At 31.7% G+C, this 15,060-nt stretch overlaps 1 protein-coding gene across 1 annotated transcript in view; it reads left to right on the forward strand.

Annotated features, from left to right (window-relative positions):
* Positions 1–10,507: 10,507 nt before the first annotated feature.
* Positions 10,508–15,060, forward strand: part of LOC143227368 (neural cell adhesion molecule 2-like) — a 46,194-nt gene continuing 41,641 nt past the window's right edge. The window contains exon 1 of the mRNA XM_076458823.1: positions 10,508–10,754. Within this exon, the coding sequence (XP_076314938.1) occupies positions 10,676–10,754 (79 nt within the window). The 5' untranslated portion in view covers positions 10,508–10,675. The remainder of the gene's footprint in view (positions 10,755–15,060) is intronic.

The raw sequence follows: 15,060 nt of genomic DNA on the forward strand, positions 1-15,060 counted from the left end.
TGGTTTGTGGATGTTTTTATGCTAAAAGAATTATGTCACACAGCTTTTGATTGGATATTAGCGAATGAAACAACTCAATGTATTTCAGTTGTCATTTTTTATGGCTTTGTGAGAGTTTGTTTATTAAAAAAAAACAAAGAAAAATTTATACTGCCACAGTTTGTGTTTAAGCATGCCTCAGCTTGTTTTACAGAAAAATCAAAGCAGGCTTTCTACTCAAAGGATGTCGAACAAAGTATAAACACATAAATTAAACACGTTTTTAATTTGACATACTTAAATGTATGCTTATTACAACTGGTACAATTTCTTGTTATAATTTACTGGTTATGCATGAGAAATAATGTATAACTAGTTATATTATAGTCAGAAACAACTGCAGATAATTATTAGCTGACAGTGCATTTATCACACAAAAGATATTAAGAAGATTTTACTATACGTTTTCGTCTGTTACTGAATAAGTAGAGGAGTACTAAAGTTTAATAATAGAATTGTAAGTTTCTAATGTGTAGTCACTTTTTCTGTCGTTACAGTTTGTACTCATTTTCTTGTAATGTGTATCCATATTTCATATATTATCTAGTTTACCACAAGAACGAATAAGTGAATTTAAACGTTTTTTCACTGTTAAAAAGAGAAGACTCAGAGGATAAGAAAAGGTTAGTTGGGCCAACGTATTATCAGGTTAAACCCCAGTGTTCCTACTGGTAGGAGAAACACGAACAAGTATAATATACTACGTATTATAATTTATCTCGGACAATTCTCCGATTTATTATGTTACGAACACTACGTATTAAAATTTCAAATAGCCGGAAATTTTAATTTAGAAGGTAATGAAATGTCGATATACATTATATTTACGAACAAGATTGATATACATAATTTCCTTTACCAATAAATATATTTCAATGACAAAATTTATAATAACGGTTATTACGAGGAGTTATTACAAATAATGGTTTATATACAATAATTTTACAAATTCATAATAATATTGAGTATTATATCTGGTTTGGAACTGAATATTTTATCAACGATCTAGATCCAAAAGGGACGAATTAATTCGGTGTTGATTCATAGGTACACTTCACTTGGCAAGAATGAAAGCTAGCTCTTTTCTTGTCTACAGTTTATAAGCTCACTTTTTACCAAGGAAGATATCTAATGTATTCATAAAAGTGCTAACGTCTGAAGTCAACTCGGTGAAATTTGTAATGTTCAAAACCTATAAATGTTCCTGGTCAAATTCTGTAGTTTTCTTAATGATAAACGTTTATCACAATGATAACTTTTGAGGCTTGTAGTATATTGACCATAGCAGACTAACAATATTTTACAGTCTCTCGGCGTTATGCGATAGCTAGCTTTTATACATATTAGGAGATATTTTTGAAAGTTCAACAATATTCGAAGATGGGCTAGTGTTTTCGTAAAACATGCATTGTTGATACTTACTATCGAGAATCTACAAATTAAGAGAACAGGTGGAACTTGCGCAACTCACATTTAAAAACATACGTCACATGCATTAAACTGGAATGTAGATATTAAAATAAATGGGCAACAGTAAATCCTTTAGAAATGAGACATTGAAACAGTTCATGCTACATCACCAATTTCTTAATGACAAGAAACAAGAAGGACACGAACCCAGCAAAAACGCCTAGTAGAAACAAATCAAAAGAATGTTTAGTCACAAATAAAGTGTGTGTTTGAACTTATCTGGAAAATTTCTCATTTTATTATACTGGTCAACTTTTATATTCGTAGTCGATTTATTGTTTCTAGGAAAGTGGTAGGTTGATGATAAAACATCCACACAGGACATAGATAAGCCTATTGATAATATTTTAAGTCAGACAAAGGCCCAAGTATAGTATTTATAGATTTTAACTTTTTACAGCATATTTTTTCCAAAAATAAAAATCAAACATAGAGCCAAACCTACTACTGAAAAGGTAAATAGAACGCCAACATTGCTTCATCATTTGCCACAGCACCAAATTTACAGCTCAAACTAATTTAAGTTTATGACAGCAAAAACAAAAACACCAAAAACAATTTTGTACAGTACTTTATGGCAACAAAATATATAAGCAATACATGCTGATAAGGAGTTGTATAATTTCTGTTAATTTTGGCGATTATGAAGAGTAGAAAAAATCTACAGTGAGCAATTTAGAGCAAAGAAGCATTATTTGATACAAAAAGTGATGATTTAGAATTTGTTTATTTTTTAAGTTAAGTTAAAATTTATAAAATACTAAAATATGAGTTGTTACAAAATCATATTTTTACTCCAAATGTATTAAAATTAAAGATTTTTAATTAAATATTTTGTAAAAAGGTTGTGACATGCAGACAGTGACACCCTAGAATATAAAGAGCAAATCAACGTTGATTTTAAATTTGTATCTCAGAACTTCTAGTATGGATATTAACACTTTTATTGATAAGCAGAGAACGTTTCGACCTTCCTAGGTCATCTTCAGGTTAACAGATAGGTTGAGTAGATGTATTTCTTAATTGCTTAATATTCGGTCTAATCTGTTAATTATGAGGTTGGGTGATGGTTCGTCGTGTTGGCGTCTTTTTTGTTGTTTTTGTTGTGACGGACCTTCTTTTCCTTTTCGTTCTCACTATTGAGTTGAGTGATGTTGCGTTGTGTTAGTCCATGAATGTCTGGTTTAATGCAGGTCATTTAGTTCTTTATATTTCGAATTTAACATGACTTTTAATAGTTTTTCTGAAATTTATGGATAATGTTTGTACACTGGTCAAAATTCTTCTATAGTTTTATCTTCACAAAATTAGCGATTATTTTTTTCCTTTCTGCACTTTTGGATGAAATAAATGTCATTTCTTCTATTGATGATTTTTTGATTTAAGTTTCTTTCGTTAGGTTTGCAGGAGCATGTACAGTTAACAATGGCGAAATGTAGTTTAAACAGATAACATAGTACACAAAGAAACACAAAAGACTTGCACTTCTCGTATAATCGCCGTGGTGAAGTAATTCTTGGTGACAATAAACCCACTTAAACGGCTGGTATGGATATTAACACTTTTATTGACAAGCACAGAACAACGTTTCTACCTTCTTAGGTCATTTTCAGGTAAAAAAAAAGGTTAACCTGAAGATGACCTAGAAAGGTCTCTTTGCTTATCAGTAAAAGTGTTAATAACCATATCAGTCGTTCTGAGAAACATTGACAAGTGGGTTTCTTGTCATCAAGAATCAAATGATTTTAAATTTATCATGTGAAGTTTTATTACGTAAGAAAACAGGTGGCCTTATTATCTAGCTTAACAAAAGAGGGCTAACATATTCTACATAAGAAACACAACAACTTTGAAATTTAACCTCAACAACAGCATAATGGAAGGAAAGTAATCTTGATTGAAGGACTCACATTGGGATAAAAATTAGTAAGCAGAAAAATTTATGCTGGGTTGGGAAAAAATAACACTAGGTTTGAAAATCTTATTGCTAACATTAAATAGATAAAAAAAACAGGATATTATAATTATCATTTGTGTGAGGGAGTGAGGAGGTGTTATAAAGGTGATATCTTTTGGTGATTTTCTGGAAAATATCTTGAGAGTGAGATACTTTTTACAAGATTTTCATTTGGCTGAGTCGTTTTACCAAGAAGAATACAACCAGCATATCAATGAGTGCTATTCTCTGATGAAACTTTTCCTCCACAACATTCCCTAAACAGAAAAAATATTCACTTGAATACAGACACTCATGAATATATCTTCAGTAATTTCGAAATAAAAAAAAATAATTTTCTGGTTCATTTATCTCATTGTGTCAGTCCCATGAGTAGCACCAAGGAAAAAGTAACATTTAGTGTTTTATATAAAAATAACATATTAATTTATTTTGCCGCAAGTAAAATTACTCTAGTAATCAAAATGTGTTTCAAGTAGTATATGGTTAAATTCATTGATATCTTAGTTCCTTAAAATTCTTTTTTTTTTTTCAAAAATTCTGCTGATATTTGAGTCTGTAACCAGTGACTGTGTTTATTTTCATTATTTTTTAAATCCTGTTATATTTAAAACAATCATTTGTTAACCCTTTGTCGATTGCTGCTTTAAATGTATGCAGATTTTTTGTAAGCCCTACATGGTATACATCACACTCTCATTCAACTATTGGAGATGAACCGTACACTATGCAGCAAATCAGTAGCTAATTGGTTAAAAATAGTCAATTCATTCTTTTATATTTTATCCTAGACATGAACGCCTATATTAATCCTTAATCCAGCTTGTCATCAAATTATACATAATCCCGTCATAATCCAACCTGTATTCAAATTATATACAAACCTGTCGTAACTCATCCTCTTATCAAGTTACACAATTCCTAGTCGTCTCTACACCTCCTCTGTGGGCGAAGGTCACTCAGGCAATATGCCACAAAACAGCTGCGTTAACTGCTTATGTGATAAAACCAAATTTACTTGCACTTACGCGTTTCAGTGATTATTTTCCCAAGTGCTGAAAATGGTTCTGAATATATTTCCACGTTTTGGTGGTTATGTTTCTACGTGTTAAATACAGTTATGATTATGCTCATCTATTCTGATAATTATTTTCGTACCTATTAAATTAAAGCCAGATCTCATTGTACTTATATATTAGAAAGATTATTTTCCTAATTGTTGAAGATGAGCTTCATTGTAATTACATACTCTGAGGATTGTTCTCCTACCTACTAAAGATGGCCTTTATTGTACCTAAACGTTCTGATGATTGCTTTCCTGTTGCTATAGCGAGGCACAAACTGATGACAGTTTTACTATCAGCTAAAGCTAAGCTTGATCATTTTTCTACCTTCGAAAGCCACACTTCATTGTACTTACATGTTCTGGCGATGTTTTACTACTTGTTAATTAAAGTCTGGACTCATTGCACATGCACTGGTACTTATTTTATTACATGCTAAAGCTTACTGTGATTGTACTTCCAATCTGTTAAAGCCGGATCTTATTTTATTTACATGTTCTGGTGATTTTGTTTCTTATGTTTTAAACACAAGCTTGCTTGCACGTTCTAGTTCTGCAGGCTATTTTTTAACATGTTAAACCCGGGTTTGATTGTACCCAAAGTTTTTGGTGATTATTTTCTTATCTGGTAAGGCCAAGCTGAATTTCACTTATAAGTGAAATCGTCGTTTTCCCTACAGTTAAAGCCTGACGTAATTGTACGTTTACATTTTGGTAATTGTCTTCCTACCTGTTAAAGGCAAGCGGTTTCCAATTATTCATTTTGATTATTGCTATCTTATCTATGATAGATGGAGATGATTGTTTTTCAACCTGTAAAAGCCTACTCACGTAGTACTTACACATTCTCGTGACTTCTATGTGGTAAAACTGGTCTTGATTGAACGTACGCATTTTTCTGATTATTTTTTCCTACTTGTTAAATTTAGGTCTGATTGTACCGTTTTTATTCGTTTATAAGACGATTCGCTTATAAGACGGGTCCCAACTTCACCTGAGAGATTGTCAATATTCTGTTTAGACTCGTTTATAAGACGAAGGAAGGAAAGCAGGTAACGAGAGAAAAGTGAAAAAAATGGAAATTAATAGAAACCTAATTTTGGGTTTCGTATACGATATTTCGATTTCAGATTAGAAGGAGAAAAATAGAAGAGATAGAAAAGTGAAAATAAATGAATAAATCCAAACTCGGTGTTCAAGCGTTTAATGGAATTTCATCAACTATTTTATTTACTGTATGATAAATATTCATATTTAAGACACATAACAAAGAACAATCTAACGCACAAAACTTATCACAACATATTTCAGTATCAAAGTACGTTTATGCTAACTTTTAAACCACATTTCTTCAAAGTATTAAAAGAGTTTACGCAAACTGCACTTTAATAGAACACAGCAAATCAGTATGCAAGTTATGAAATTCAAAAGCCTTCAAATTATTCGTTGTCGCTATCTCCAAACAGTTCATAAAACTGCTCCTCGGACAATCCATCATCGTAGAGGTCACATTCCTCCGTGTTCTCCTCCTGCTCTACGTCATCTCTGCCGCCGATAAACTCACTGAAAAGTTCATCATCCTCACTGCCGTCAATGGAATTCGAAATTCCGCATTTGAGGAACGATCTGATAAACTGGTGAACTAAATTTATTTTCTATGTCTGTAGACCTTGCCTATAAGACGGGCCCCCCAATTTGAGCCCGAAATCTCGAGGAAAATTCCCCGTCTTATAAGCGAGTAAACACGGTACTTAAACTTTTTGGTAACTGTTTTCCTACTTTCTAAAGATTGTCTTGATTGCACTCAAACCTTCTAGATATTAAAGCCTGACCTAACTATATTCCTACTCATTAAAACCATTCTAGTTGTACTTGCACATAATGATGGTTATTTTTCTACAATTTAAATTCGGGCCTTATTGTACTGACACGTTCTGGTGATTATTTTTCTACTTGCTAAATGTGGGTTTAATTATACATACACGTTATAATGATCGTTTTTACACATGTTCCAGGCTTCATCGAACTTAGATGTTCTGGTAATTGCTCTTCTACAAGATAAATCCAGGACTGATTGTATTTACACGTTCTTGTGATTTCTTTCGTCCTTTTGTAGCCGAATTTGGTTGTTTTTTCTACCTGATAATTTTGGCCCTGGTTGTATTTATTATTTTCCTAACTGGTAAGGCAGGCTTTAAGTGTACTTACAAGTTGTAACGGTTGTCTAATTGTGTTCAAATGTTCTAGTGATTGCTTTTCAACAAGTTAAAGCTAGGTTTGATTGTATCTATATGGTCTGTTGATTTTATCCATAACTGCTGAAGCAGGGTTTGATTATTTTGTTTTTTGTTTGTTTTTATAACCTGTTAAAGTCAGTGTTAACTGTAGTTTAACTTTCTGGAAATCGTTTTCCTACCAGCTAAAGCTAAATGTCATAGATAAAGTAGAGATCTTCGTCACAACCTAAACTATTTTCAATATAGGTACCACTAAAAATTATTTGACAATCCCTAGTGTAGAAAAAAATTTTTTTAGAAAATCAATATGAAAATGACATTTGTTTACTAACAACTGATGAAGACGGTTGTTGTGAAACACAGGATATTTAGTGACATTAAAAACTTGAATAAACATAGAAATTCTGATAATGAGCTTTAGGTGGTAGAACGTTTTGATCAAAGTTTGTCATGCCATAAGTTATACATGATTATTAATCACTTCTTCTGCGATCATCCGTACTACATTTATCTACTCACTGTATATAAACTAAACATATGTGATGGTTAAACCTAACAATTTAGTGTCAGTGTATTATTTTTGTCTCTAGGATAAACAGCTCAATAAACTTACACTTCTATATAGGAGATTAGAAAAATGGTTAAAATCGAATATATTACACTTGAACAAAATTGTTACAATAGAATAAGCTAATAAGCATTTTCATTTAGTTACTTTGTCTTTTACAACCACACGAATATGTTTTGTTATTTATCTTAATTATTTTTCCCCAAAATTGTGTATTTTAGCGAAAAACGAAACCTTGAGGATCACTTCATTCTTAGGTTCAACTGACGTCACCCATTAAGTTGTGATCGTATAAAGGTTGGTACTATAGATATGTATATAGTAGATAACATTAGAGATCGCGAAATTTACAGATTCTTAAAAATATGAAATTAGCATTATCTTAACATTTTTTATTTTAAGACAACTGCAAAATACACATATGTAAATATTAAAAATTTAAAAACTGTTGTTTGTTTGAATCGTAGGCTAAATATACAATTTAAGTAAAATCATTTTGTATAAAGTAAGTAAACATTTTTGAAGAAACATGCACCAAAAGACGTGTATTCTTAAAGCCAGGTATCGATTAAATTTGGAAGCAAAAACTAAAAGTTTTATATATTCTTCCTTAGCTACAGAACACAAGTATTTGAAACGGAATTCTCTACGTGAGTGTTAAATTTGGACACTTTTTGGGCTAAACTCCCGCTTTCGATACTCGATAAGAACTGTGTAGCTTTGTACTTGAAAGTTAATAAAGAATAAGAGAAACAAAGTAGCAGACTGTGATCGTCTATTAAAATTTATTATTAAATCTATGTCTATCGACAATTAAATATCGCTTTTCTTTAAGTATCATTTTAATAATTTAAGTTTTCCAGATCATAAAACAAAACCCCAATGCCCTAAATGATAACCCCGGAATTTTTAAGATTATTGAAGAATCTCCACTCGTTTTCCAAGAATATAATAAAAATACCAAAAACATTTTGGTCCAGAGTATCACTCAGAAACTAGATTTCAGTGTAGTTCCAAATACAACAGTCATTCGAATGCACTTAGAAGAATCTGATAAATTATGTTATCTCTAAAAACAAGTAGATGTGGTATATATTCGTCAAATAGAACGTTGTTTAGAAGATTGTTCACGTGAAAACCATGGCCACGTGGTTAAGACGCTCGACTCGTAACACGAGGGTCGCGGGTTCAAATCCTCGTTACACCAAACATGCTCGCCCTTTCAGTCGTGGGGGCGTTATAAAGTGACGGTCAATTCTACTATTCGCTGGTTAAAGAGTAGTCCAAGAAAGAGTTGGCGGTGGGTGGTGATGACTAACTCCCTTCCCTCTAGTATTTCACTACTAAATTTGGGAATGCTATCGCAGATAGTCCTCGAGTAGCTTCGCGCGAAATTCAAAACCAAACCAAACTACGTGAAAACCTCTCCGATGTAAGAAATGACAACACTACGAGAAACACAGGTACTTCAATAACTACTCGTGGTATTATCTCCAAGTTCACTGCAATTTGACTCAAATTTTCATCTTCAAAAATAATATAAGCTTGATTTTTTTAAATTATACACTAATATCCTTATGAATAAACAAATAAATATCATTTGTTTAAACATTTTTACCATCTTCTTCTCCTTGTTACGTTATATCTGATCAATATTTTCTCATAACGATCTTTGTTTTACTTAACAGCGTTTTTAAACGCACGAGTTTTTCTCTTATTCGTTAGCTCGTTCCATTTAGTTTGTCTATTTGTTTGTTTGTTTTTGAATTTCGTGCAAAGTTACATGAGAGCTATTTGCACTAACCGTCCCTAATTTAGCAGTGTAAGACTAGAGGGAAGGCAACTATTCATTACCACCATCACCAACTCTTGGGCTACTCTTTTACTGATAAATAGTGGGATTGACCATCACATTATAACACCCCTATGGCTGAAAGGACGAGCATATTTGATGTGACAGGGATTCGAACCCGCCACCTTCAGAGTCGAGCGCCCTAACCATCTGGCCATGCTGCGCCACTTGTTGTTTATATTAAGGCTTTTTTTCCAACCAAATTCGTTGTATGTATCTATGCTCACTTTGCTGTCTATATATGTATTTAGTTATCAAGCTACCTCCTCAGTAATTTAGCGATAAGTTTTAAAACTCGTAACGCTAAAAATTGGGATTCTCTCAGCCATTTAGTTTTTTAACAATATGTTATTAACGGTTGTGGTTGGGCTGCAATGTGAGTGACAAAAATTCCTAATGTTTTTTTAATATTTTCATCAGAAGAATAATTCCACATATTAAACATCGTAACAGAAGTGGTGTAAGTCCCAAGATAGATCGATTCCCCATAGGTATCCTATGATGCATGTTTTGGTCAAGAAAACACCACCACCACATAGTGTACTTACATCTTAATAGCGATCAATGTACATTACATCTTATTATTTTAAAATAACTGTTCTCACTTATAATTTTAATTAGGAAATATAGTTAAGTCTTTACTGAAGTTTCAGAGAATATTACGTAGTAAGATAAAATGTGTATCACAAATACCATGACTTAATTTACATTTCCTTGCAACACACGTGACGAAATGTAACATTGTATTTTAACTTACGGGAAGCAGCTCAAAATAAGTGAGTGTTTAGCTAACAAACATCCTTATCTCTTGTATCTGGTCTTCTTATTAAACGAAATTTGGAAAATTCGTAAAGCAAATCTTATTCTTTTTATGTAAACAAAAAAAACAGAAGTAGCCTAGATTCAGTTATTTATAAGTATTGATATATGAGACCAAGATGAAAAGCTTTAAGAAACGTGATTATATGAAGAATTTAATGGAATAGCTATCTGCTCGTGTTACGACACTCTCCAGGACAGTTAAAAGGCTGTCACTGTGATTTTCTTGACTAATGATAGTATGATGTATCACTTTATTAGAACATTTGTAGACACAATGTCCGTTATTGTGTTATGTTTAATGTGACTATGAATAAATGGGTCGTAAGTATTTATGATGATATAAAGAAATCTGCCTCTCTTACATATAGTTATTAAACTTCTGTGACTGACTTTCGTTTGTCTGTAGAGGGCGCAATTTATCAATTACTTTGGCTGTCGGCCAACCGGGAACAAATGAAAATCACACACAGAAATTCAGTTTCTATGAGATGATAGAGGATGAATGCAGTTGTGTAGCAGAAATTTAACCACCAGTAAGGTTTTAGATAATCCAAACAAATATAAATTGACACTTTCTTTCCAAGCAAAAACTCATCTCTGAAGTGAATATAATTTAGGTAGTGCATAAATTTATTCCCTGAAAAGGTTCTCAGTAGCGAATATAGAGATGACCATCTTTAATGGACGATTGATTCAAATATTTTTGACGCTAATGACATTTTTCCACCTTCCTGAGGCCAAAACTAGTAAGTGTTTTTCCGAAAAGCTTTAGTTGAAGGGTCTCAGGCATATACGTATAGTGATTCGTTAGCGGCCTTTAACAACTTTTATGTTACTGTTTCATATAAAATGATAGTTTGTATTATTATTATAAATTGGAGAAGACCAAAGCTACAATATTCGAATTTTCTCTAACAGTTGTTATACGGTGAACTTTATTAGTTTAGTTTTACTTCCATAACAACTTATAATGAGTTTTATTGTTATTGTTTGAACAACACTTTACCCGAGTTAAATTATCATTTGTGCAAAATCGTTTTTATGATGACTTTTTTGTCGGTTTCACGTTTTTAATTCAATTTTTATGTTACATTCTTTTGTTGCTAAATATTTTATTAGGGTTTTTGGTTTAAATGAATATTCAATTTCTGGATTATTAATATTGTCGCCTGAATGTCTTATGCTCATGAAACTATATCATTTCTTTTTTTTTTTTAAAGAAAATTATATACACTAATATATCAATACAAAAATATTGATTAGAAATAGGAGAGAAACGCATTTCTGTAAGCCTTTTCTTTAACTCTCTCAGTTTAAATTCACCAGATACTCAAGAAAGGAACCGACTCCTTGAATTAATAGTATTACATACATTAGTAAAAATAATTGCTTTCAGCCTTTAGATTTCAGTCAATTGCATCTCAGAATCAGCCACTAAGGTAATAAACAATAGTATTTAATGTATGAAAGTGTTAAGACCAAGATATAAATAATTGGACATGATATACAAATACATTACACTATCAGAATTTTTGGGACGGCACACATTGTTACTCCATATTAATAATAGAAAGTGAGCTCACATTTGGCGTTCATCGTATCTGGCTACTGTTCTTAAAACAGTCTCATCAACCATATATCATTAAACAGACCTTCACTCTTCATTATAACAGTTCCGAAAATTCAGAGATTTTGGAATCAAGCTATTTTGTTACCAGAAAGCGTTCCTCAAATTGACTTAATAGTTCAAACGGGTTAGGCTAAGGAATTGTCAATACAGTTTCTGTATGTTGTTTGTTTCAATTTACTTCTATATACAGAACTTGTTATGGTGTGTTATCATACTGAAAGCGACACATCTCTTCCGTCAGAGTAGGCAGTGTAGCATTGTCCAAAATGTTACGATAACTTAAGAAACTCATGCCTCCAATAATTTACTGATGTAACATATCCTAAGAAACTAAAGCAGTTATATTTTATGATACACTCACAACTGGAACGACAAAAACATATAAAAAACATTTTCAAAATTAAAATCAAATCCAGTTCTTTTCTGCTGACAAAATCTACGAACATTGGGGTCTGTTGCTGCAGATGATGGTTTTTCATTGTTCATCTCCGACATTTTAACACTTAAGGTACAAGAAGAGCCATCATCTTGTATTTTTCAGCGTGGGAAGCAGAGAATAGACTATAGCCCGTGAAATAATTTTACCGACAAAAACAACGAAAATTAGCTGTGTCCAGTGGACGTGCTGATCTGCGGCTGTGATTTGTCATTACATTTAACCAGTCAGACACACATTTCACATCTGCTGCTGTCTTCTCGTTTTCAAGAAATTAGCCACAACGGATTTGAATATGAGTAGGAAAGCTTCTGTTTGTCGGACATTCATATCGTAAATACTCATGCAAGAGCTCTTCCTCTTCAAAGCTCACAAGTTTTTTTTTTTAAATTCCTTAACTTCCAGTGGTTGTTTAAGGTAGTTGCTAAATAATTCCCACAAAACAGTACATAATGTACTTACGACTAAATTCAACAGAGGCGGGCCTTTTACTAACTGAAATACGCTTGGTCAGAACTTTGTATAGAATGTATGTTTTGAGAAATTATAATAATCTTGAAGTTCTTTACTGAATCAAATAAAACACTTTTATCAAGCTGTTAAAATACATTTGTGATAGCACAATTTTAACAGAGTTCTAGATAATTTTCTAATAAAACCATTTACTTTCATTATATAGTTGAAAAATCAAATCTGTATGAGCATTCTCTGAACATCAGAAGAGGATATATTCTGTTTAATTTCTTCATAAAATCTGATTTTTCTTTATTAATATAATCACAATATATCTTTCGTTAACTGAAACAAAAATTCGGTTAATCAAATATTTCTATCTCTGAAATGTGAAGTCTTCAACATAATTTAATTAAATCTAGATTTTATATATATTAAAATTTCTTCTTTCAAATGCTGTTGCTAGATATTTTCATTGTGTTGCATGATAATGTTGAAAAACAAACAAGAGTGACTTATTGTCTGAAAAGGTTCTGAAAAGATTTTTTTATATCTTTTAAGGAATTTAACTGAAGTTAGCTCAAAATATATTCCTATCCCATTGAGAAAAAAGTATTCGACAAAATTATCAGAGTGTATCTGATTATTTCTTTTTAAGTGATAACAAAAGTAATTTTGAAAGCTGTTGTATGTAACGTAGTTCAACATCCGTTGCATTTATATTTGTATTTTACGATTTTGTGCATAATATCAGAGCCATAAACAGAAGATAATGTTAGTTCATTTTCAATGTGATATTTTTGATGCGAGTTTTCTATGTTATAAAAACAGATAAAACAAGATTTCTTACGTCGAAATGAGTAAAATACAGAAAGAATCCTTCTAATGTTTATTTTTTCAAAAATCTGTAATAAATTCCTGTGTGAACTTCATTATCCAATCCAAACAATGACCATTCTGATCGTAGAGAATATTCGTTGATAAAGAGTAGTCCAAAAGATGGCAGTGGATGGTGTTGACTATCTGCTTTCTCTATAGGTTATCACTTTAAAGTTAGGGACGGCTGTACAGATAGACGTCGTGTAATTTATTAAGTTATCTTCTATCGAAGTTTTAAACCAACAGTGTCTTAAGGTTTTACCTTATAACATACTTCGTTTTTAAAATACGTTCTGTCACATGAAATAAATAAAACTTGATAATGAAAAAGCAACTCTGATGTCATTACACCAACAAGACTACTTTATTAATAACCTTGCCTATTTGTACTAAAAAGAGTATAAAGAATTATAAAGAATGTTGATTGCTTCACTTTCAAAAGATAATAAACTATATTTGCACCTTATTTATTTATATACTAATTACCCTTATGCTCTATATTCCAGATTCTATTTCCATCTTCTGAGAAGTTCTTTGAACTGTGTTTGTAGTGGTTATGGCATGGGTTTGATCCTGGGTTTTTGGAATGAGAAGTCTCGCGTACTATCCACTCCCCTATTAGTACTTGAATCATTCAGCTAAATATCATCGTTTTTAAATGAGATATTCAGCATTTTTGTCACGTGTGTACTAAGTTGATTGAGTGTGTTGTTAGTTAGGTGTATGTAGAAGGTTTTTGTTTTTTTTCTTGCGTGTGGTTTATATGTGATTATTTTAATATTATTCATTCTCTAGTAACTTAAGCTATTGTGGAAAGATCGGTATTACAGAGTCTTGTAATTATTTTACTCTTATGAATTCTAATTTGTCTTGGTCGCTTTGTGTCTCTAATGTATTGAAGTCCACAAATAAGTGGATGCCGTAAATAGTGTTCTGACTCTTTATTGCATCTTTAGTTTGTTTACTGTGTACTAAATCCAGTTTATTGTGTTGCGGTTTCTAGATACTCTTCCGACTTTGTGCTGGTTACATATCCTCTGAATATTATTATGAATAACTCTGAAATAGTGTAACACAATCGTGTCTTTTAACACGTTCTTCTTATTTATTATTGGTATCTATCTATTTTATTTTAATAATTTTAAAGTGTTCCAGGCATCCATTCTCAAAGATGGCTGTAGTGAAATATTTTTACTTTTTATACTAAGCATTTTTTATCACTAAGTTTGTTCATTCTGAAAAGTCTAGGCAGCCTATAACGTCCACCTTTACATTGTTGAGTGTTTTTGTTGAAGTATTTATTTCAGTTTGTAGAAACCATGCTTCGGAAGTTGCGGTGAGCAGAGCACAGATAATCCATTGTGTAGCTTTGTGCTTAATTCTAAACAAACAGTACTTGAATCTATGTGTTTCCTGTTTGTTATCTTCTTACACTTCTGTTACGAATTGTATAATTGGGTGTTGTCTCTGCAGGTAGTTTATAAATAATTGAATCTCATCTGGAATACAGATATATGATAAATGATTGTTTCCAGTAAATTCCGATCATCAGCCAAATGTATTTAATGATGTAGCTCAATATAATTATTATTATTCAAAGTGAAATACAGCTATGAGATTACAGGTATACATCAAAATGGTTTTAATTTTATAT

This window comes from Tachypleus tridentatus, chromosome 9 (assembly GCF_004210375.1).
Source record: "Tachypleus tridentatus isolate NWPU-2018 chromosome 9, ASM421037v1, whole genome shotgun sequence".
NCBI classification, from domain to species: Eukaryota; Metazoa; Arthropoda; class Merostomata; order Xiphosura; family Limulidae; genus Tachypleus; species Tachypleus tridentatus.